This window comes from Notothenia rossii (assembly GCF_949606895.1).
Source record: "Notothenia rossii genome assembly, chromosome: 11".
Classification (NCBI taxonomy): Eukaryota; Metazoa; Chordata; class Actinopteri; order Perciformes; family Nototheniidae; genus Notothenia; species Notothenia rossii.
Genome location: NC_136910.1, coordinates 13,850,451 through 13,876,370, shown reverse-complemented (window position 1 = coordinate 13,876,370; position 25,920 = coordinate 13,850,451). Strand labels below are relative to the sequence as shown.

General features: G+C 41.1%; 1 protein-coding gene across 1 annotated transcript; it reads left to right on the top strand.

Annotated features, from left to right (window-relative positions):
* Positions 1-307: 307 nt before the first annotated feature.
* On the top strand, positions 308-25,920 carry LOC307025409 (poly(ADP-ribose) glycohydrolase). The gene is made up of 18 exons (XM_079660046.1): positions 308-846; positions 950-1,038; positions 1,119-1,544; positions 1,648-1,826; positions 2,119-2,241; positions 2,837-2,923; positions 3,196-3,270; positions 6,860-6,952; positions 7,921-8,075; positions 10,106-10,185; positions 10,288-10,348; positions 10,527-10,602; positions 11,847-11,994; positions 20,536-20,614; positions 21,031-21,139; positions 23,032-23,137; positions 24,199-24,327; positions 24,552-25,920. Exons 1-18 carry the CDS (start codon positions 731-733, stop codon positions 24,719-24,721), a joined length of 2,301 nt encoding a protein of 766 aa, XP_079516172.1. The 5' UTR covers positions 308-730; the 3' UTR covers positions 24,722-25,920.

The window sequence follows — 25,920 nt, the reverse complement described above, 5'->3', positions numbered from 1 at the left end:
AGTGAACGGTTACACTGCCTAAATGATTTACTTCTATCCTACAGTAAGTGGGTGACTTTCTGTCGCATTCCTTGTTGTCGTTGTTGTTGTTGTTGTTGTTGTACACACAAGTATAAATATATATTGATATAAATATAAAGACTTAGTACGTCTACATAAAAAATAGCATTGGTTTCCAGAGGGCCTTATTCAGAATTTCTGAAAAAATTACTTTTCTATGTCAAAAACAACATTTGCGAGAACTGCATTGGAAATATCGCGTTGTTTTGGAAGTTGAGACGTCACGTCACCCATAGGCGGAAGTGTAATGTTGTTGAACAACGGCACTGTTTTTAGCCATGTTAAGTGCGTTTACCATTAACAAAAAACAACAAATGTTCTTATAATATAAGTTGAAGTTATTTCATATATCAAGTTATCAATTTAAACTACTCGGATAAAGTTTCTGACTTTATTCTGAATTATTTGCCGGTTGTTTTTACACCAGTTAGCATGTAAGGCAAGCGTTAGCTTACAAGCTATGGTTTGTTGACAATTGTTTCTCGACAGCTTGTCGATTTTTCTATAACTCTATATAATATTAAACTACAAGACATAATGTTCCTGCTTCATTTAGTACTTATCTAACGCTTACAAGTTACGAAACGTCCCATAGTCACCAAACCAGAGAATGGTGTCCCTTTGGTTAACCAAAGCACTATGCGCTTTCTTTAAATAGATTGTTTCATGTATGGCGTCGTACCATATATTAAGATTAACTAACCTATTGAAGAAAGGACTAACCAAGAATCAAGTCTGGACAAAACCACATAACGCCTCAATCGTGGTGTCAGCTCAAGTTGTATTGTGAGTATACATTCATTTTCTTTGTTATGTTTAAAGTGCCAAGACGCACCTTTCTCTCCATTTAATATGGACATGGTCTTATGTGTTGGTTTTTCTTTTGTAGAATGACTGCACTCACAGACTTGGAACCTTTAGCAAAGAGAATCAGGTTTGAAACCAGTGCCCCAACTTCCTTTGCATCTTTCCTCAAAGGTATTTGGATTAGATGCCATTTTAAAAATTCACCAAATAAGTCATTAGCTTGGTTTTTGATTTGTAACCCTTTTTTTCAGTCCCAACTTTTAGCTTTAAGATAGGAGATAATGACGCAGTAAATAAAGAAAGAAGGCAACACAACCCACTTAAAAGGATGGATATACGGCCAAAGGCTGGAGCAGATGGTCTGCGAGGCGTAAAGACAAAAGGTAACCATCAAAGAATCGGCCCAAGACAACAACATAATTTAAAAAGTACTCTTGATCAATGGTTGGTTAAGCCCAGAAGAAACCCAAGTACAGCTGACGGATGCCAAATCCAAGAGGATGTAGAGATGGACGGTGATGACAGTGTCTTACAAAGCACCTCAGCTCAGGTTCTAGACTGTACAAAGGCAGAAAAGCCTGCTCTCTCTGATTTGGATGAAGACACCCAGCCCATGACACCACAACACCTGTATGAAGACAATCCAGTATCCCCAGCCTTCATGGATTCTGCAGAGAGTGAGCATATGCAGACACTGTCTTATAATTATGATACGTTTAAGAAAGAAGAAGTGGAGACATGCTCAGCAACACAATACCAAAATAACAGACTTCTTTTCAGGGACATCATCACCAGATCTGCCTTCAGACAAACAAGGTGCAGACAAGGAAAATACCTCGGGCAAACCTCATGTCAAATGGCTGGGGACACCAATCAATGATCTCAACAGAATGCCTGAATGTGGGGGGCCGCTTCCACCGCTGAAGGATGTTCCTGGCCAACACACTGTGATGATAAGGGTTGGAGTATTTCTTTCTTCACACTTCAGATGTTTACGTCATTAAAACAACAGCCATTTATCTTGTCAATCTAATGTATTTGCATGTTTCTGAGACAGTGTTCAGAAAAAATGTGTACAAAAAGAATCTGTTTTTGTGTAAACTTGCAAAGGAAAAGTAAAATAAAAAACCTGATCTTTAATATGTATTTTTGAGTGTGTCTGCTTTATATTTTATTGTAATTTGGATAGTTTGTTTTGCACACAGACCACATGCTCTAATGCAATTTGTTTGCATTCACTCCCATTGACAGACGGACCTTCTTCACAATGGTAAAGTACCTGTTCCATATCCTGCTAGGTTTAAGGATACCTGGGATGACATCCATGTCAAGATGCCCTGTTCCAGTTTGAACCTGTTTCCTGTGCATGATGAGGTAATCTATTTATATATAAAATGTTTATTGACATGTCAGTATTAAATAACAATTGTAGTAATGGATTATGTTAAAAATATATATGAGTGGCACATTAATGTAAAGTTTTATATGGGCAAGTAAACAGTAAATACTATGACTGACCTAAACTATTTTAAAGTCTTTTTGTGCGAACAATAAGGATACTATTATGAGCATTGGTATATTTATTTGTAGTAACTCTCAAGAGTTGTATACTATTTAGTTGCTTACCCATCCACATTACATGTTTCAAATCTGCATGTGCGAGAAATGAAATAATCAAATCAAATCAAATTTGATTTATATAGCACATTTATAAACGATTTTTGGTCGATCCAAAGTGCTGTACATATAATAAAAATTGCCTACAGTAGAGACACTTTACAGCTAATACAACAGCACAGATTGTTCAGAATATCTATGAGAAAAACGGCTGAGGGGGTAAATGACGAAACTGTTTTACATTGATTCATTAAACCACTGCAAGAAACGGGCACAACAACACAGCCTTGTTATTCTTTATATGCGTAACTATTCACCCCGCAGAGAACTAACAAGCTGTGTGCTTCAACAGGAAACACAAGAAAGAAAGAATAAGAGTCGGTGGGAATTGATCAAGGAAACTTTGAACGACGAATTTACATGTCAACTCGAGTTGAAGGCAAGTTTCACATCTGTGCGCTATCCTTTTATTGGCAGGGCCTAATACATTTCACTCTGTAAAACAGGCATTCTGCACTGTGGCTGTTGTTACCAGACTATGCCATAAGATGGCGTCATAAGCCCAGAAACTGAGAGGCACACAGTATCTGAGAATGTTACTATTTTGGCCAATATGTTTGTTATTTTAATACACAAATGTAGTAATATTAACTTAAAAAGATTCATTTAGATTCTATATTTCAAATAATTATTGAATTTTGTTTTTAACAGAATGCCATTTTGAAGTACAGTTCCTCACAGGCGAAGAAATGGGACTTCACCGCATTGCGACTTTACTGCACAAAGGTAAAGAATATCAATGATTCCAGATGTAGTGACTAAAGTTGAATGTTCTTGTAATTGTATTATCATAAGAGTGAGTTCATTAATACTGGCATGCAGATGGACACACATGTTGAAGTTGTTAGAGGGTTAGCTGACTAATGAAATCTCATCTGTCCCATCATGATACTTAATTGCCCGACAGAAGGCATCGTAAACCAGTGTTTCTCAAAGAGCTTGGGTCAAAGAGAGTACAGATGTCTCATCAGGTAGTGAGGGTAATGTCTTCAGCTTGTGGATGAAAAAGTAATATGGATGTCTCATTTGACACCAGATTAGATTTAGTTTAGTATAACCAGTACTTAAGTGGGATTGTGAATCAATATCAATCAATAGGCCTACTTTGCAGCCATTTTTCCTTTCTTCTTGGAAACGCAGAATAATTCAAAGTTATGCAGTACAATTAGTCTCTCATAGACTGAACTGATACTGTTTTTAAAGTAAATATCTAGCTAAGAGTGGTAATGACATTTTTAAGTTTTTTGAAAAGTTTTGTTCTATATTAGCAAATTGATTCTCAAGCATTGTGAGTGCATTTTTGCAGCATTACACAAACAGAGGCACAACACTTGCTCCAAGTTTGTACAATACAATTTTCATATTCTATGTTTTTGTGCAGTTTAGAGTTCTGAAACTCAGATTACCTGTCCCCAGATAACCCCGTGTTGCGTTATGATGGCCAGAGCTCTGTTTGTTTATTGGTTGTTGCTCAGAGATGTCAGTGCGTTTTCCTGCCTGGTTCGAAGGCCATCCATCATCTCCTGTCCTGATGCGCTCTGCGTCATCCTTTGTACAATCCAGAAGGGCTGTACTACTGTCTGGTTCATGAAAGGAATAGCAATCTTCCTTTAGTACAGATGGGCCATCTTGTGTCATGAGTGTTTGATTTAAGAAATCCTGAGCATGTAAGAATAGACAAATAATGGCCTTTATTTTCCTTGTAGTAAAAAGCACTCATCCACTCAGTGCTTCATAGCATCACCTTGAGTTCATGATGTTTTTTACAATATCTCAGGAAAGGAAGCATATGTAATGCTTGTTTATATGAAAGCCATCATGTCAATTATTTAGTAATGGATTTTTCATAGGAGAATGTTGAAGCCCTTTAGAGGCAAAGTGGGAGTCCAGAGAAATATTTTAACATTTAGCTGAAAGGTCAAAGTTTAGTAAGTTGTCAGAAATGAAATGGCATTTCATGACATTACATCCTAGAAAACGATTTACTTCAGCCTTATACTCTTGAGTCAATTGTGTGCCATATATGTCATAAATCATGTCGAATGGGATTTTTGTTGGATACATTCTGAACATGTTGAGAGGCTTTAGCCGTAGGCAAAGTTTTGTTGTGGTTGGATTTGAATTGTATCAAGTCAACTTGGATGGAAAGATTAGATGTTTTCTGACTGCAAAATGTCCAGTGCCATTACATCTATTGAAACAAATATCTGCTAACCGTTCCCACCCCACGCCTCGTCACCATGGGTGCTCGGGCTTTTAGCTGCACTGCTCCCAGACTCTGGAACTCCCTCCCCCCGCACATCCGACAGTCAGACACAATCACCATATTCAAATCCCAATTAAAAACCCACCTGTTCAAATCTGCCTACTCACTGTAGTGCTCCCCATTATATGTTTCATTTGTGTCCACTTGACTGTCTCCTCCATGATTTCCTGTTTGGGTTTTTATCATGTTCTTTTTTTTTAACAAATTGTATGGTGTCCTTGGGTGTCATGAAAGGCGCCTAAAAATCAAATGTATTATTATTATTATAATATGGATTTTAAACGAGGTGTCACATCAATTGTAGCTATTGCTTTGTCGGTTCATATTGACGGTGGTTTGTCGGAGTAAGTAAACACATGTTAAATTTGACGTAAAATTGTGGCAATGAAAGTGTCACAGATGTGTTTCATTTTAGATATTTTTCATGTCACTTTTTAGAGTCGCGTATAAGTCATGGTAGCGCACACTTAATAGATTGGCTTTATTTATGCTCCATATTATTGCAAATTTGACACACACAGTTCCTCTTGACAAAGTCTGTTTATTGCCTCGGCCCCTCTATAGAATATATTCACTGCTTAAGTGAGTGGATATATCTGCGTTTTTTTATAGTTGATTATGCAGCAGAGGCAGTAGCAATTAGGCTTCGTACATATCTCACAGCCAAGAATATATAGTGTTGGTATTTAACCTATTTTATTGTAAAAAACAATCACAGAGTTTTTTATAAGTCTTGTTTATTTCCAGTGCAACCCACAGGCAACATGAGGAAAGGCAAACAATGCCATTCTACCTACTCCATTTTCCCCTCTGTTACTTTTCCGTTAGAGATTTCAGCTTGGAGACCCTGGAGCAGGCTTTTTGCGAGTGTCGGAGACATGAATGGCATGGAGTGACGGGCTGGGCAACCTCATTGAATATTCATTCCTGCACAATAACCTTATGAATATGTGAAAAGCTGTTGACGGACAGCATTGGTTTTTGTCAATTTCGCTTTCTCCATCACAACCAGTGTTGTATTTACGGTTATGAGCACGCAAGCGGTTTATTTTTACACGGCCACACGTCCACAGAAGCAGTCAGGCGGATTGCTTTATTGCTCGGACCTGTGGGGAATAGGAACCCCCGAGCATCAGGAGTTGTGTTAAATCTGAATCTGGTTTCTTAAATCTGGTTTCTTACTGCCCACACTCGCACATCTTGCTTGATTACATTGTCAGTTGGGTGTGATGTACAGACCTGTATCAAGTCATACAGAGTGTTACTTCAGTTGATTTGATGCAGTGTCTTCTGCTGATTTAAAGAGCTTGGCTTATACTACCTCAGCTATATCCCAGTCTCGCCCTGTCAACTGCCTTCATTTATTACGCCCCTAGGGGCAGTTTATGATGTCAACCGGGTCATTACTTATGACAGTGTTTAGTCAGGCTTCCTTTGCCATAATATAAATGTCCTTTGCTAAAACACAAGTCAAGGCTCCTTGTCTTGGACACACACTGTCCTTTCGGTTTCAAATGCTTGGCCATTTGCATCTCTTCCAGGAAGACTGTTTAATCAGCTGGCATGGCTGTGCGTGCAACCTTGATTGAATGGCTCTGTGATTGATCATTCTGACATTTCGTAGCCAATATGGCTGAAAATACGGGTTGTATACACTGTATATTGTCTACTTTACATTAGAGCACGTAGGCAGTGTTGTGGAGTCATGTATGATGTTACTTTAATATGTTTTTCTGTTTGGTGATGTTATTATATACAAACTGTTCAGCTGAAGCCAGATGTATTTTAATTATAGCTTTCACAATCCATTTAAATATAAAGTCCAATATGAGATTAAAGACAGTTATTCATTTTTCTACTATTTGTCTTACATCTGCATTTATTTTGTACTTGATTTAAATACGTTATTGCCTTTTGATGTTCTGTATAGTTTACATTTCATTACTTTAAGTTTCTCAGTGAAATTGTACATTTTGAACAGCTAATAATGTCACAGCTGAGTTTTGTGGCAAAACAACAAACATAAACAGATCTCTTGCTCTCTCCAAGGTCCTGGAGCCTGATGCTGCTGAACATCTGTTTGACTCCCTGCTGCCAGACATGGTGCAATTAGCACTGAGAGCATCTGAGCTCTGTACCAAGGTAACATCACTAACCAACAGGCACTGACTCACTGGTCCGTGACACAGTAGATCACCGCAGCAGGTTGATCCCACGGGTCACGACATGATAAATATCATGGTAGTACAAATGGTGAGGTCAAGGCACGTAGCTATTGATGGTCATTTCTCTGATGTTTTAAAGTCCTCTTGGTCATCCGCTGCTTTCAAGTGCGGATGATGAAGAGCAATGTGAGTTAGCAGCTGAAAAAGTGTCATTGTGTAGCCATTTGCAAGTCATTTAAGTTGTATATCTCGGAGTGTTAAATTGATCAAGAATGACCTTTTTATATACGGTAAACATATTAAGTGGCCCAGACCACAAGAAAAATATTAATTAATCGAACATGTTTGTGCTAAAGCATTTAGTGTAGCAAATTCTAGCATTGTAAGCCATAAACAAGTGTGTATTTTAGTGTAAAAATGTATTTATCATTTTTATAATTAGCTATTTTCTATAACCAAATGTATTTTTTGTCTACAAATTAAACATTGAGTGGCTAGCTAGTCTTTAAGTCTGTGTTTGAGATAGAGGAATAGATTGATATTAAAGTCAACTGAATGGGCTCTTGCATTGATCTGATCTACTACCACATACAAATCTGTGTCAGATTGATTTGAAAGGACCTCCATCATTCATATTGTGTTTTTTCTAAATTGGTAACTTGTATCTTATCACTTACCTTTCCTGTTTATCTCTCTTCCCTAATTCAACAAGCACTCCCAATCGCCGTGACAGAATAGCTTTTACAGATGCACTGTTTATTTATAAACGAAATGCCGTTATCAGGAGTATGAATCTCTTGTGAGCAAAGGACGATTGTGATTATGATTGAAGAAGCATGGAGTGGTGCCAAATTTGTGCATTTACGTACTTCAGTGTCTCGTTTGGTAAATTGATAAAACAAATTACTTTGACCTTCCTAAATTGTACCTCTATTCCTCCTCTAGCCGATACCCCTCCTTAAAGAAGGCCTGGACCACTCCATCACCGTGTCTCAGGAGCAGGTGGCATGTCTGCTCGCCAACGCCTTCTTCTGCACCTTCCCCCGACGCAACTCCAGGAAGACTGAGTACTACAACTACCCAGACATCAACTTCTTCAGGTAATGCGACGGTGTGGTGCCTTCATACCTAATGTTCAAATAATCAGTTTGTAAATGACGCTGCTGGGACAACTTGTTTCATTTCCATGAGAGGGCACTACTGTATACGTTTTCGCTATAAACCATTTTATCTTCCTGCTGGGTGTTAAAGCGAGCATTTACATTGTGTGTAGATTGTATGAGCAAAAGCTATCTGTACAGTGATTAGAAAAAGGTGTCATGACATTTGAAAGAACTTGATGTGTCCTTTTGCCTGCAATACTTACAAGAACTTTACACTATAATGCTATTTGTTGGCCAATCTATCTTTCTTTGGCACTTGTCAGTTTTAAAATAAATATGAATACAGTTCTTTATGTGTAGTTAAGAGCCAAACCTTTCCCTTTAAAAGCATCACATAGGAAAAAGATTAATGCAGGAGTTGTTTTTATTCCAGCAAGCTTTTACTGTAGAGATGGTCTGGGTGGTGTAATGCCAAAACAGTCTGCAGGCCTCTGCTCAGTCTTGTCCCCCATCTCTTTTGGCATCACAGTGTAATTACCTAAATGGAGGTCAGAATTAGATTAACATTGACTCAGATGGCTGCTCTTGACAATGGAGAAAGCCATTGGCTGTTTTGCAGAAGGCTGTTACAGAGTTCAATTGCATCAGCATTTCATTCACATAAAGGTTTTGCTGCGATTTGAAAGGAGAGCCCAGTCATCTTGTTAGCCTGCCGCTAAAAATGTCCCTGAATCACCGATTTGGTGCGAGCCAGCTTTGAAAGTTGTGTTTTTCAAAACTGTTATTTTCCTCTGCATTTCTGTTTCAAAGGAATAAGAAGAGGAAATACAAACAAAGCTGTTTATCTTCCGATGTTATTCTACCTCAATAGAAACTTCTTGTTTGTAATAAACTGCACAAAAACCGATTTATCACAATGCAAATATGAACTCTACAATGAGATAAAGCTGACTATTAAAAGTATTTTTGTTTTGTTTTTTGGCTTAATAAAATGGTGGACCTGTCAATCAACGGATTCATCAAAAGCAAACTTTATTTATAATTTGACCACAAAGTGCATTTAGCTTTTCTTGTTAAATGTTTTCTTATTCTGATGATTGAAGAACCCAACCGCTGTACATACTGTGGTCACTTATCCCCTTTTGTCCAGTTACATAATAACTTTTTTGTATACATCTATGGGAGGTCTATTGATGTTATATAACTTTATTAATTCTCTCTTTCCCCAAAGAGAACATGTTACTAAAAGCCTGCTCTTACTAGTGGCCAGCTCATGTCAAAGACTTATGCCCTGAAGACTACACCACACACAATGGTTTCTAGGGGCAACACTGGATGCGGGAGCTGACTTGGACGAATGCGTCTCTCGGCCCCTGAAGGGCTCTCAGTGCATCAAGCTTTTGTGGTTATTTCATTTCACTCGCATGACATTTTCTTTCTCTTTAACGTGGTGTTTGAGGAGGGCTGTTGCGTTCTTTACAGAGTTTAGGTTACAGAGATGGTGGGCTCAATGCTGCATTCAAACCCGCCCACTGCACCTCGCTACCAGCAGCTTTGTGTGTTATTTTTCAGGAGGATTGACCTTTTGCCTCCTGAGGACTCTGTTGCTTAAAAGCAACACAGGGCTTCTTAATGTACCCCCGAGGAGGGAGCCCTGGTTCCCTCTCTGTTCTGTTCCCTTTTTTGTGTGAGTGCTGTGAAGTAGCTCACCAGTGTGACTCGCCTCGGGCCACTCCATTGTCGTAACAGCGAAGGAGCTCCTGCATAATCGGATAGTGACTGAAAGGGAAGCTGAGTGAGAGATGAACCAATTCATATCAAAAGTTAAAGCATGACTGAACTCACATGGCCAAAGTGGAGGTCTTGTGTTTCGACGCACTGGAGAGTCATGTTTCCCACTCATGGCTCTAGTTGTTTAACCAGTGGATTACTGAAAGTGTTGGTCATTGGCTCTGATGCTGTGAATAACCTGTTTGCCAAAAAAGACATATGTATCCTAATATCAAAAAATCTCTTCCTGCCTTCAGGCTCTTTGGCGGGGGCTCTTCAAGCAAGATTGAGAAACTGAAAACCCTGATTTGCTATTTCAAAAGTGTCACTGAGCAAAGTAGGTGTTACAATTTCATTTGAAAATGTTTGCAATATGTTATTGATGCAAAGTGATTTTATAAAAGACAATCATTCCTTACTTCCCTTTTTTGCTTTTCAGCGCCTACCGGACTTGTGACATTCACACGAAAAAGCTTGGATCGACCTCTGAATTGGAAAAGGTGAAGTGTATTGACACTGTTCAAAGCGTAGTAGTAGTATGTCAATTGTTTCTGCCATTAAAAATACACTGCAGCTTGCTAAATACTAAAGCTAAAAGACTGTTTGGAAGCAAGTAAGAATCCATGGTCTCAACTTTCATCAATAACTAACAGACATTATTCATTCGTTGTGTTTCAGCTCAGAGGCTCAGCTCACAAATCTCCACATCACTTGTGAAGGAACCATTGAGGATGATGGTTATGGAATGCTTCAGGTAAGAATAGTATAGCAATAGTGTTCACTAGTGAATATACAATGTCATTATTGTTACTTTAATGGACTTAACCTCGCAGTATCCTTTATTTTTGCTTGATAAATGTCTGCGATATACTCCACCCTGCTTGGTTCCCATCCCCTTTTCCTCTGATGCAGTCAGTCACTAAGCCACCACATTCTGGAGTCTTTCACCCAGAATGCTTACGACTGCTGAAAAGGCCTTTTTTAGGGAGCTGGTGGCACGTCGGAGGGAGTGTGTGCTGGGACCGGGGTCGAGGCCTCTGAGCCTCCTCTGCTCTCTGTGTCGGCCCTGCTTTCTTTACTCTGTCAGGACGGCCCGCTCTGCCTTTCACCTTTTGTTTGCCTCCAGTTTCCACAAGCTGACAGTTGATGTGCACACATGACCAGCCCCGGGGTACGCCGTGGCCCGGATTGATGGATGCTCTGCTGGGGTGCGGGGGGGGGGTGGTGGGTGGTGGTGTGTGTGTGTGACAGCCTGTCAAAGCAGACTTTAGAGGCTCGCTCGCTGTCCCAGTGTTGAGTGACCAGTTTGGGAAGATCTGCGGCTCGATCCTTTGAAGCCACTTCTTTGGGATTGTGACGGGGTTGGCGTGTGCTGTCTTTAGGCCAATGAGCAACAACTGTCAGGGAATTCAATAATAAGTTCCACACGGCTGATTTCTGACTAAAACCATGACTCGTCACGTCTGTTTCATGAGCTGAAACGATGAGCTTTCTTTTGAATCATAAACAGACCAAACAAGTAAATCAGTGACACCCATAGATTTGCGCACACAGCACAAGCAGCAAGCAGCAAGCTATAGCACAGGCACCAGTCGGCCGTCAATTTAGCAGCATGTTATGACTGGAGGGAGATTTTTACTCTGGACTGCAGGACTCCGCTCTTGTTTTTTTATATTTGCTACTGGCAGCAGCAGGCCTAAGTGCTGCTCCTGGGGAGAGCTCATTTTGGCATGGGGGACAGACGTCTGAGTAATGTGAGCACCTCAGGACACCTTCCCAATCAGCATGTCAGGGATTCTGTCACAAATAAATAAAATAAAAAAGCCTGAAACCTTTTCATGAAGGGTTTTCCACCTACTGTCCAAGTTTGGGAAACTACACGTTAAGTCAAAGAAATTTTTTTTGTTCTATGAGCATGTGACTGCAATATGCAGTCCATGCTGCAAGGGATGTTTCAGTGTTTTTTCTTCATAACGTGTCATCCATCTTGATTTGCAGGTGGATTTTGCCAACCAGTTTGTGGGGGGAGGAGTCACCAGTTCTGGTCTAGTCCAGGAGGAAATCCGTTTTCTGATCAACCCTGAGCTTATTGTTTCTCGCCTCTTCACTGAAGCCCTGGATCATAATGAATGTCTGATCATCACAGGTCAGTGATAATAAAACTCCTCCACACATTGGGTACAAATACAAAAGAAATCCTCTGAAGAAATCTTTTTTCTATTCAATCATTTATGCTTTAATCATTTGATCCAGATCAGATCAATAGTGCCCCTGGGTTTACTTTCTTATGCTTGACCTATAATTAGACAGAAGAAACAGAAGGCGTTTCTGGACACACAGAGCATACAGTATACACCTTCAATGTACCCATTCCGGCACAGCATGAGGCTTATTTTTTTCTGTATATTGCCCTGTTTTCTGTATCTGTCCTTGTCCCATGTTGCCTTTTTGATTGGCCCAAAGGTAAGGGAAGAGTCGCATCAGTCGGGAGTTGTAGATTGGCCTGTCCTGATTGCTCAGCTGGTGTCTTTCTGTCATTTAACTCCCACAGACTACTTCAGTATTGAGTGGTTGTGACAGGCCAGTAGACGTAGTAACAACCGCTAGACGTATGAACCTCAGGAGGAGGCTGATTGCTGTCCTGTTTTTTTCAAACTGCTCAACACTGTTGACTCTTTGCTTGATTGATTTGGATGGAGAGTTTGGAAAACAAAAGTCATGTTATATAGTAGTTGCTTTTATAACACTAACGGAAGTTTACTTTTATCCAGTAAAACCATTTCAACAAAAAAAATCACAAAATAAGTTTATCACAAAAGTAACTTTGTACATTAAGGGAATAATCAGGCATAAGAATTAGAGTAAAAAAAGGTAGCTTTTTGAACTTTTTACTAGTATTTTTAATATATAGCAGGATAAAAATACAGCTCTTGCCTTGTAACACATTGAATTCCATTTGGGTCCATATAGATCTTACATTATGACATTACAGCAACTATCATCAATATTTTTTAAGCTCATTGTTTTGGATTTACATCCATTTTGTTTTGGTTCTCTCTGACCCTATAACCTTGCTTTCCAACACAGTCAGAAATCGTTTGATAAACTATCGATACTATCCTTGTCTAGCACCAAATATTAGCTGCTTATATAAAAAAAAAAACTTCTGATTACATTGGAAATAAATGTGTCTTGAAATTATGCATTTAAATATATTCAAGTGCATGACGTAAACCACTGTTACAACACACAAACTCACTGACCATAAATATATTACCAAGATGCATGACCAGGGGGTGGATGAGCAGGAAGTGAGGCAACAGAGCCACCGCCCTCCTGATCAGCATCACACCACTGCAGCAGATCTTCTGTGCTTGGTGGAGTCACCTTCAGACTCCTTGCTGGCCATCTCTCCCTCGCTTCCACTTACGCCACTTAACTTTATTACCCGGGCCCAGAATTAATTATAGCTGGAAGACCTGCCCAAGACCTGCTCCGCTAATGGACTCTCCCATTCCATCATCTTTATTAAACCCTTCCCGCATCTCTTGTCCTCCGTCCTAACAGCCAAGTCTAAGCCCTAGCTGCGTTGTGGCCATGTTGTAAATCATGTCCCCCTGTCATGTGCTTTGGCATACAGCATGGAAGCTAATGGCTCTTACCTCTGCAGTGACGTTTGCAAAAGTGCCCGGGCCTAATTGAATTTATCTTTGATTGCTAGATATGTGGCTGCCATTGGAGCGGTCAAACGTATAAACTGCATCAAGGTGAAGTCATGTGATTCATAGATGGAAATAGTGAAATCTTGCTTCACTATTAAATGTTACCTTCTCGTTTCTCACTTTTACCTCAACATGGCAATGAGATGCGCTCCTGACCTTTTTCTGTCTCTGGTTCACCATCACTATGAGACAGTTTGTTGTGATGTATTTACACATGAAAGGAACAACCTTCAGGAGCACCGCACATTATACCTGGTGATTTTTATGCAACCTTTTTGTCATTTAGAAAAATCATTTTTAACAATCAGACACATCTTGGCCGGGCCAAGATTGATCTGATTCGCACTGCAAAAAATATCATCATTGATATTGTTCATGAAGGTTGTTCCTTTCAAACGCAAATATGGTTAATCATAGAGTTGATATTCTTGGAGGACCATTAAAGGTCAGATGTATGAATACTTTAGACAGGGCGGCAGGGCATTGTATCAGTTATGCAAATGTCCTTCAGTGGTCTCCCGTAGTAACTTGAAACAATTCTGAAACTTTCATAAAGTAACTTGTATTGAAAAGCTTTTTTAAACCCTGTCCCCAAATTATTTATAACACAAATTGTGGTATTGAACAGCAAAGAAAATAACAAGAGGTTCTCTTATCATCTTGTTGAATATATTTGGAAGATAATGGGGTATTTTCCGTTATCTGCCACCTGTGCCAGTTTACTGTCCAGTCTTATGAACTAGAAGAGTTACAACTCCGCACAAACTTTGTCCATAAATGGTACTCTTTAAGTTTAGTGTAGATACATATTTTCATTTATTATTGCAAATCTGTTTGCAGCCAGTTGTTGGATTGTAAGAAACTGTCTTTGATGCCCCTGTGGGTTCATCTTGAGAGGGTGTGGCTGTGCTGCATCCAGCCACCTTGATTGTAGTAACTCAGGGCACCTGGATCTGTTGGCCTGCAGCTTTTTAAAGCCTCTGCTCCTCTCTGTCTTCCCTCTGCTTTCTCATACAGGCACCCGGTTCGGTTGAGTATGTTATTAGTTATTTCAGTTGTTTTACTTTGTGCACCTCAACACCCTCACACATACATGTTCATGCAATCCTCACCCTGCAGTTACTTTACTGATACCACTGACGTTCACACCTCATGCTTTACTTGTTTTGCACTTGATTCATTTGGCTAATTTGAACCACTTGCTTTAATAAACATATTTTGTTAAATCGTTGATATGGTGTGTCTCCTCTTTGGGGGCTCGGCCTATGGGTTATTGTGCTGGCTTGGCGCTGCTATTGGGGGACACATCATGTCTTTTGTGTTTCAGGAAGCTTTAGTGTTTGACAGGGCATCAGGTTCTGTGTGCCAATCAGAAGGGAAGATGTTGCTGTTTGAAACGCTTTTGTAAAGGGATTTCCCCGCTAGGCTTAAGTGGCATTTCCCCTTGGGTTGCGTCTGTTTGGTTTTTTCATAGTGTTGTGGTGACGTGGTTAGTGTCAGCTGTTTTCGGACAGCTGTCTCGGGGGCACGTCCGCGTGATTTTGTGGTGTTGCCTGCATGCAGGTCGCTCCACAACTAATTACCCGCCGCAAGCCACATGAAGACTAGGTGAGATTAGTAAGATTTTGGTTAGGCAGTGAGGGGGAAATTCTCTGTTGGGTTTGTCTTTTGCCCATGCGTATTGGCAGGTTAACACTTTGCTTTCTGATTGGTTATTGGTAATATATTATGGCTTCTTTGTCGGCGTTTGTGGATGCGCCCTCAGTGTATTTCTTAGATGATTGCAAGAAGGCGCAGTTGGTCGAAATAGCAAAGCATTATAAAATTGCTGTTGTAGGGAGCAAGCTGAAACATGAGATTAAAGCTGTCATCTTTGTTTGAGCAGAGGGTGTTGCAGAAGAGTGAGTCTGCTGCGGCAGGGGTCGGTAGTGGTTCAGACAGCTGGTTTGACGTTCGAGCAGCAAAAAGAGCTTTTGGCCATGCAGTTGGAGCAGGAGAAGTTGGAGTTGAGGTTGGAGCAGGAGAAGTTGGAGTTGAGGTTTGAGCAGGAGAAGTTGCAGTTGAGGTTTGAGCAGGAGAAGTTGCAGTTGAGGTTTGAGCAGGAGAAGTTGCAGTTGAGGTTTGAGCAGGAGAAGTTGCAGTTGAAGTTGGAGCAGGAGAAGTTGGAGTTGAGGTTGGAGCAGGAGAAGTTGGAGTTGAGGTTTGAGCAGGAGAAGTTGCAGTTGAGGTTGGAGCAGGAGAAGTTGGAGTTGAGGTTTGAGCAGGAGAAGTTGCAGTTGGAGTTGAGGTTGGAGCAGGAGAAGTTGAGGTTGGAGCAGGAGAAGTTGGAGTTGAGGTTGGAGCAGGAGAAGTCGGAGTTGAGGTTTGAGCAGGAGAAGTTGGAGTTGAGGTTGGAGCAGGAGAAGTTGGAGTTGAGGTTTGAGCAGGAGAAGTTGCAGTTGAGGTTTGAGCAGGAGAAGTTGCAGTTGAGGTTTGAGCAGGAGAAGTTGCAGTTGAAGTTGGAGCAGGAGAAGTTGAGGTTGGAGCAGGAGAAGTTGGAGTTGAGGTTTGAGCAGGAGAAGTTGCAGTTGAGGTTGGAGCAGGAGAAGTTGGAGTTGAGGTTGGAGCAGGAGAAGTTGGAGTTGAGGTTTGACCAGGAGAAGTTGCAGTTGAGGTTGGAGCAGGAGAAGTTGGAGTTGAGGTTTGAGCAGGAGAAGTTGCAGTTGAGGTTTGAGAAGGAGAAGTTGCAGTTGAGGTTGGAGCAGGAGAAGTTGGAGATGAGGTTTGAGCAGGAGAAGTTGCAGTTGGAGTTGAGGTTGGAGCAGGAGAAGTTGAGGTTGGAGCAGGAGAAGTTGGAGTTGAGGTTGGAGCAGGAGAAGTTGGAGTTGAGGTTGGAGCAGGAGAAGTTGAGGTTGGAGCAGGAGAAGTTGGAGTTGAGGTTGGAGCAGGAGAAGTCGGAGTTGAGGTTGGAGCAGGAGAAGTTGGAGTTGAAGTTTGAGCAGGAGAAGTTGCAGTTGGAGCAGGAGAAGTTGGAGTTGAGGTTGGAGCAGGAGAAGTTGGAGTTGAGGTTGGAGCAGGAGAAGTTGAGGTTGGAGCAGGAGAAGTTGGAGTTGAGGTTGGAGCAGGAGAAGTTGGAGTTGAGGTTTGAGCAGGAGAAGTTGCAGTTGAGGTTGGAGCAGGAGAAGTTGGAGTTGAGGTTTGAGCAGGAGAAGTTGCAGTTGGAGTTGAGGTTGGAGCAGGAGAAGTTGAGGTTGGAGCAGGAGAAGTTGGAGTTGAGGTTGGAGCAGGAGAAGTCGGAGTTGAGGTTTGAGCAGGAGAAGTTGGAGTTGAGGTTGGAGCAGGAGAAGTTGGAGTTGAGGTTTGAGCAGGAGAAGTTGCAGTTGAGGTTTGAGCAGGAGAAGTTGCAGTTGAGGTTTGAGCAGGAGAAGTTGCAGTTGAGGTTTGAGCAGGAGAAGTTGAAGTTGGAGCAGGAGAAGTTGGAGTTGAGGTTGGAGCAGGAGAAGTTGGAGTTGAGCAGGAGAAGTTGCAGTTGAGGTTGGAGCAGGAGAAGTTGGAGTTGAGGTTGGAGCAGGAGAAGTTGGAGTTGAGGTTTGAGCAGGAGAAGTTGCAGTTGAGGTTGGAGCAGGAGAAGTTGGAGTTGAGGTTTGAGCAGGAGAAGTTGCAGTTGAGGTTGGAGCAGGAGAAGTTGGAGTTGAGGTTTGAGCAGGAGAAGTTGCAGTTGAGGTTTGAGAAGGAGAAGTTGCAGTTGAGGTTGGAGCAGGAGAAGTTGGAGTTGAGGTTTGAGCAGGAGAAGTTGCAGTTGGAGTTGAGGTTGGAGCAGGAGAAGTTGAGGTTGGAGCAGGAGAAGTTGGAGTTGAGGTTGGAGCAGGAGAAGTTGAGGTTGGAGCAGGAGAAGTTGGAGTTGAGGTTGGAGCAGGAGAAGTTGGAGTTGAGGTTGGAGCAGGAGAAGTTGAGGTTGGAGCAGGAGAAGTTGGAGTTGAGGTTGGAGCAGGAGAAGTCGGAGTTGAGGTTGGAGCAGGAGAAGTTGGAGTTGAGGTTGGAGCAGGAGAAGTTGGAGTTGAGGTTGGAGCAGGAGAAGTTGGAGTTGAGGTTGGAGCAGGAGAAGTTGAGGTTGGAGCAGGAGAAGTTGGAGTTGAGGTTGGAGCAGGAGAAGTCGGAGTTGAGGTTGGAGCAGGAGAAGTTGGAGTTGAGGTTGGAGCAGGAGAAGTTGAGGTTGGAGCAGGAGAAGTTGGAGTTGAGGTTGGAGCAGGAGAAGTTGGAGTTGAGGTTGGAGCAGGAGAAGTTGGAGTTGAGGTTGGAGCAGGAGAAGTTGAGGTTGGAGCAGGAGAAGTTGGAGTTGAGGTTGGAGCAGGAGAAGTCGGAGTTGAGGTTTGAGCAGGAGAAGTTGAGGTTGGAGCAGGAACAGTTGGAGTTGAGGTTGGAGCAGGAGAAGTTGAGGTTGGAGCAGGAGAAGTTTGAGTTGAGGTTGGAGCAGGAGAAGTTGGAGTTGAGGGGTCAGCAGCAGGAGGTAGAGAAGTGTTTAGAGGTGGAGAAGGTGCTGGAGGTGGAAAAGATGAAATGTGATGTGGAACATGCTAGATTACGGCTGATTGGAGAGGGCAAGCTTTCTTCTGATGGTTCGGCATCAGGTAATGGCGATGTTATTTCTAACTTGCGGTTGGTGCCAAAGTTTAATGATCGTGACCCTGAATTTTTTTTCACCCTATTCAACCCGTAGCTGCGGCAAGAAACTGGTCAGATCTGGACAGAGTGCTGTTACTTCAGTGTGTACTCACTGGGCGAGCACAAGACGCTTTTTCAGCTATTTGTGGCAAAAATGCTTTGGACTATGCTAGAGTAAAATCAGCAGTGTTAAAATCATACGAACTGGTTCCCGAAGCGTATCGTCAAAAGTTCAGAAGTTGGGTCAAGGGGGATAAGCAGACACATGTGGAGTTTATCCGTGATTTGACTTCTCATTTTCAGCGTTGGTGCGCGGCGGCAAAGGTTGCCAGTTTTGATAGTCTTTGTGAGCTGATTGAGTTTAAAGATGTTATCCCTCAGCCTGTGACCACTTACTGTATGTAAATGAGCAGAAGCCTTCCACCCCGCTTAGAGCTGCCGAATTAGCGGATGATTTTGTGTTTGTGCATTAGGGGAGTTTTACAGAGAAGTGTTCTAGGGGTGATTGGAGACATGGAGAAGATGGTGGCTATTCCCGTGGTGGTTCAAAATGTTCACCAGGCTCCTCCCGTAGATTTGCAGGTCCGGGGCGACTTAGCTTGAATGACTTGGCTTTATACACACTTTATATACAAGTTAGGTACCATGTTATACTGTCCATTCTGCCTCTTTGCTCGTCTGTTTTCTGTAAATAAAGTATTTGTGAACCAGTTTAGGTACTTGAATGTCTGGTTTGGGCCGTAATTGTGCTTATTACTTTAAAAAGTGTAAGGCAGGATGATTATAAGTGAAATGTCTGTCAAGCAGACTGCGCTCTAGAGACCCCCCCCCCCCTGTGCACCTCCTTATACCTGCTGACAGAGGCCCCTCTACTAATCACTTGGTTTATTCACTTTGCAGCGTGAAGCATCTCAGCGAGTGCTCTCGACAGCCAGATACTAATGAGCGCTAATGAATGGGAAGTTAATTATTGGCCTCATTGGTTTGACTGTGCTGCTGCTCCCCCCCCTCCCCCTCTCACCCTTTTACCGGTGTGGAGTGTGCCCCTGTGGGCTGGTCAGACGCTGCTTCTCACGTTGTTTCAAGGGGGGTAATAACTTGACCTTCCTCTTGTCAGGAAACAGCTGCTCCGGTTTCATCCGGTCACATCAGGCAGGATCACTAAAGACACCTGAATGAAAACCTCTGGTGATTACAGTTAATTTATAAAGTCATTTGTATATTTATATTTCCTGCATACTTCAGTACCTTGTGTATTCCTCAATTCGATCAATAAAGGTATCATTATCCAAACAATTGCATCAATGTTTTTTTTAATTGTTTTCTTAGTATGAATCTGAAAAACATAGAAGGGAGTACTAATCTGATCTTTTAATCATTACAAAGTTAAAGGTGTGTTTAATGTCTGTGGGAAACGGGAGCTACGAGGAGGAGGAAGAGGGCAAACTAGCAGCGTACAATTGGGGGGGGGGGGTCAGGAGAGGGGGGTGTTTTAGGGGCTGATGGGTACATTTGGAGGGCCATTTGGAGTCTGTGGGGTTGCAGGAACTTCAGGACAACGAGGGGAAGTTAAAACCTCCTTTCTGTCCACTTCCTGTCGCTCTTGGATCTTCAGGATCAGCTGTTTTGATCTCCTCGCGCTTCGTCTTCATTCGCTGCTGAGGAAACCAGAGAGGTTCACGGGCAGGTGGAAGCTGGGGATGGGGTTCTGTGGGGAAGAGAGTAAAATAACGGTTATTATTTTATAGGCAGGTTTGGATTATTGCTGTGATTAGTAGTAGTAGTAGTAGTAGTTACTATTTGGATGACAAAAGACATTTCAAGAGTAACCAGTTGTAGATACTGTTTTTCTTTGCATTTCTACTTTTAATTTGTTTTTGATTTTGAATCTAAACTGATATGTAAATGGTGGAAGCTGTTGTTGGTTTCAAAGTGTCATGTTTTTTTAGGAGAATGTATCCACCATCTACTTTATAGTATATGACTGGCACTCATAACAGCTGACAAGATGTCGTTTTCCTGACACAGGCGTGAAATAATGTTTATATGCTCGGTAGTTATTGCTGTTTTTATTTATTTTTAAAAGAAGAAAAACATATTGATTTTAGCTACTCAAGTATAATAACACCTTAAACCGCTTTATAGTGGGTCACTACTGATCTTGATGTGCCGGTTACCAAAGTAACTTTACCTGCTTTTCTTTCAGATTTGCTATCTGAACACAACCGGAAGGATTCTTTAATTCTGAGCATGTTTAAATATCAAGATGAATGTGTTAATGCTTTGTATGGGGTGTGACTAATGTCTGTGTTTGTCCTTACCAGGTTCACAGCAGTACAGTAAATACACCGGCTATGCTCAGACCTACAAGTGGGCTGGCAGCCACCAGGACACAACCCCCAGGTATTTATTGAACTTAGCTGCTTTAGAAACCTTAAAATACCTTATTTATTTCAAACAAATGCTACTTTTAAAGCTACGTAACAATTGTTTATGGCCATGTTAGCTCATGGGAGGGCAGTTATGATTGTTCTATCACCTTGGTGTAGACTGAAACACCTCAACAACTATTTGATTAACTGCCATCCAATTGTATGATTTCCTAACACTTCCCACACCATCCAGTACCGTTACCATGATGTAAATTCAGACATGTCTTTGTATGTCACAAAGATAGTTTTTTATCTGTTTATTTTAGACTTTATTTACGGGAACTTCCTATTTCTGTCATAGGTCCAGCTCTAAGATATTATTGCGTAATTTGACTAAAGCATATATGTTCTGTTGTACCTTATACCATTTTCTTTATTTGTTGGCAGAGATGGCTGGCAGAGAAGATGCACAGAGATTGTGGCCATCGATGCGCTGCAGTTCAAGAACTTCCTCGAACAGTTTCGTCCCGATAGACTCGACCGAGAACTAAACAAGGTCATTTTAGTTTTTATGTTTGTGTTTTATTTTAAATGTATATCTTACAGTATCATGTCTTTCTTGTGTCTCTGCTCTGCATGTCACAAAACTGAGCAGGTCGTTATTTATATAAAAAAAGCACTTGTAAAATAAAAAGTTACTATTTTAATAAATTAAAAACAAAAGATGTCAGCTCATCGAAACTTTAGTCACTTTGTGATGAGTGCTGCTGTAAGTGTTTTTTTGGTTTTGTATACAAAGTGTGCACTCTTTGTATAATTGATGGGAGTGGAAGTGAATGGGCAATCTACCGCTACTCTTTGATGTTACACTCTGAACTTCCATCGTCATGGCTTTTTAACGGCTTATGGCTGCAATTATCTTTTAGCTTTTTTTGCTAGTTAACTTAATATTTGCTTTGCTCAGACTTATTGACTTTAATGTCAGTCCGTTTGGTTGATAATTGGGAAACAGTAACATAACAAATGTCAGCTGTGATGACATGGATGTTTACTCTTCTCTAGGTAAATATTTGAACTGTATGTAATAGAGACTGATGGATTTTTACATTTGTAGAGAATAGGCTTAATGCTATTCATTACCATTAACATATTTGACCTTACGCCACTGAACCATAGTTATTATATTTACAGATTTGTTTTAAATAGGAATCTTCCATGTGTGCAGTCCGCCCACTCAAAGAAAATCAAGATGTTGTCAAATCAGAAGGCATGGAGGAGTTTGACAGCTCTGACAAGGGTGTGAAGAATGCACCAACATACAGATCAATCCTGTTTCGAATATTGTCCAGCTAACTGTCACATCGGCCCTTTCCCAGGAACAATTTATGACTGGTCAGGAAGAGGGTGGGCTCGCACAATTCATTTTCACTATTCACTTCATTTCATGGTGAAAATAAATGTCCAGAGCCCCTTCAGATCTTTTATTTGACCTGTCTTCCTGTCAAATGCTCATGTTGCTGCACTTTGGTTTAGTATATTTAATGTGCAATGCTTATTATTCAAACCTACGCCAATTTCACACCAGTTTGAATTGAATTGAGGAAATAGGTTTAGCCAAATGACATAATGTTAAAATGTATGTTGAGCCAATCCAACCAACCTTTGATGTGTTCATGCATTAACTGATGTGTCGAGCACAGACCTGCAGGCAAATGGAATTACTTTGCATTTATATCTGATATAAAGGAGACGTTCTGTAGGACTGGCTCTTATAAAAAAAAAACTACCAGTGAGCTGAAATAAAAAGGTGATTCTAAGACCTGAGGCTCATCAGAGTGGATTTTGCATTGACAACTTGATGTGTTGTCACCCCTGAGAGTCACCATTTTGATGACGGAAGGGCTATGCTTGTCATAATGCATTGGCAGTATCTGAAATCAGTCCCTATTTGCTACTTAGTGCATTATCTTTTTTTCTTTATTTGAGTACCATAATCTTAATTTCTTAATTGATATCATACTCGGGTACACAGTATTTTGTAGGCTTTTCTCAATGCAGTAAAAAACATACAGTAAAATCAAATAACAGCAGTGATAAATACGACAGAATTGTCTTTTTCTTTTTATCCCAATGTTTAAGTGAATATATCAAATATGCAGTGTAAACAGCATTCATGGAAAAGTCAATAGTGTATGTTTGCTTTTGAATAACATTTATCCAACACTACATAATAATAGTGATTCATGGGTATCTAAATTCTCAATGCACTACGCAGTGTAGAATACATTAGAGTTTACTGTGTAGAAAATTGTGAACAATTTCATACACGGCAAACGTTTTTTACAGGCTTCTTTTCTCATGAAAGACACTATTAAATTGTTTTTTGCATTGTTTACATTTGCTTATCTAATATATTGTTTATCATTTATTTTGTCTGTCTTTATTTAGGCTTACTGTGGCTTTGCTCGCCCTGAAGAACAAAGCCATAACCTCTCGGCAGTGGCTACAGGGAACTGGGGCTGTGGGGTTTTTGGAGGTGACACACGTCTGAAAGGTAAGCGCTGACGTAATGCTGCCTTAAAAAAAAAAGAAGCTCAGATCATCTGAATGCACTTGGCAGTCTAAGCGGACACTCTTCCTGGATATAACGGAATATATTTCAGCTTGAAAGGCTCCAGCAGATCAGCGTGGGCCATCCATTTGTCTTCCGGGAATGCATTCATTTAGTTAAAGCCTGTTCGTCGCCTTCCTTCTATTGATCAAATGACAAAGTTAATATGTTTCATTAATAGTGAAATTGATCGCCAGCTCAAGTCCATCAATCCGTTTCAGCTTTCTGTCTCAGCCTTGTACCACGGACACTGAAGAGGGAGCCTAAGGACACTTAATGCTAACAGTTTGCAGTAGTATCTCTGCTTCTTACTTTATGCCTGAGCCACGGTGCTTGAACACTATACATACATATTTGTTAATTAGCTATAGCACGGTAAAGCCCTCCATAGGCATCATCACCTATTGTCTGCTTAATGACACGCCTCCTGGGAAGAGCTTTGAAATTCGGATGCTGTTCTCCTCCTGGGTTTGCCTTCTGTGGCCTCAGATAGCCAGATAGTTTTTAATTGTCAGATAATTCTTGGGAAAAGCGGATGAAACGGAGCCGGGGACAGAAACTGCTGAAGTGTAGGCATATTCCGCTTATAGCTCTCTTCTGAAAATGTTGATTCAGTTATGCTCGTTAACTTGCCGCTGTCCCAACTCTCATTAATCAGCAGACATATTTCCAGTCTCTTAAAATATTCAAAGCTCTCTACGGGGCCAGACCTGGCTTCTCTTTGTAACTAATCCAGAGTTCTCAGTGGGGGTGAGACCTATTCCCCCGATTATTGCCTTTTACAGTCACTGCCACCGAGGCGGGTGGCGTACACTTCAAATACTAACATTAGCTTAGACCTCTGTTAATATATACTCAACTGTATATCTGTGAGTAAGAAGATGATAATGTTTGAACAAACATGTAAAAACAGCATTAAAAGGTCAATCCTTTTTATTCTAAAGAACCCGTTTTTTGCCTCTCTCACAGTGGAGCGTTAACACAGGCAGCTTCTTTTCCTTCAGCTCTGCTCCAGATGCTGGCAGCTGCTGAGGCGGGCAGAGATGTGGCCTATTTCACCTTTGGTGACAGCCAACTCATGACAGATGTCCACAAGATGCACTCTTTCCTAGCTCGGAGCAAGATCTGTGTCGGTAAGGAAAACAACCCGTCTGCTTCCTTTTTACATAAAACTGTGTCCCTTCTTTCTAATATTTCACCACCAAGAGTGCGACAATAAGGATATTATAACAGGATTAAATATGCTTTGGAAGGTTTCATCTTTGGATTTAGCTGTGAACAATGTGATCTAATGAAACAGACTCTACATTATGCTGTATGTGATATGATTTCAATCCTCATATTTTCTCCCTCACAGGAGAGGTGTATGATCTCCTGGAGCAGTACTACAGCTCCGTGTGCAAGAGCTGCCTCGGTCGGCGACCTGAGATCAGCCTGTACTCCTTCATCTACCGACACTCCTCCCCGGCGCCAGATGACTCCGACGGGGACTCGCCCAGACATCCCGTCCCCACAGACTGCAGTTAGGGCCAGGTGGCTGATGAGTCACCATGCCTAATCTGCGATAAAACAAAACCCACCTTAAATACTGCCTTTTCTTTTTTTTAAGAAGGCTTGATTAACTGTTTACCAAATGGGAGCCAAAAAGGACCATCGAGCATGCAGACCCTTTTCAAAAACATCTGAACTGCAATGGCTGATTAGTTACAACCCTGTCTGGCGGGGTGTTCATTTTGCTGCCGCTGGTAATACGACGATGGATCGAGCTTCAATACGACGCAATTGTGATTTTAATGGTGAAGCAAAGGTTGCCATCCATCTTCTGAGTTTGTCATGTTGCCTTTTTTACACCCACACATATCCAGCCTAATTGAATTGGCTGTCAGAAATCAAGTTAAAGGAATAGAATAACAAGAACGGGGTTTGGAAAGCTAGGAGCAGTCTCAGGAGAACAGTTTGATTTAAATAAGATTTTACCTTCTGCGTTTAAAGCTACATTTAGTTTCAATTATGACTTCCATGAATCTGTCCTGCTCACATTCGAAAGAACCAACCGTTGCACTTAACATTTTAATTTGATTGGTTTGTTTCTATATTTTATAAGCATTTACACTTTGAATCTGTTATTTGTAGGCCTTCTTACTAATTGCTGTAGAGCTGCACTTGAACAAAAAGTAGGATTTGTTTCGCTTAAATAAAATCAGTTTTAAGAAAATCTCATATTTCTAATATTGCCTTTGTTTGATTCTGAAGCACCATTTAGAGCCACACGTCAATTACACGTCTTTGAACAATCACAATGAGAGCCTCTTGTTCCACTGAGGCAATGTGAGTTTCTGTACAGCTTTGCCATTTATCTTCACCCTTTCCCTCCCAGTTTAATAAGGTCATACCTTTTATATAAACTGTACATGACACCTCATTAAGTAAAGAGTAGATCGTGGAACATCCAGTCAGGCAGTGGGGCTCCTGGGGGATTTCTCTGTCTGTCAGATGGAACACAGCTTCATGTGCATTAAGAAGAAGCTGCTTGGCTCGAATCCTCAGAGGTTCGACCGTTGGCCCTTTGGCAGGTTTGATTTTGTGTCATTTGTTGGTCAAAAAGAATCTCAGCAAATTATATATTTTTTGTATTCAATTCCACTATATTAAAAATGTAAGTTGATATGTATAATACCACCATGCTTGATACTGATTTTATGTTTTTATTACAGCAATGTATTTCA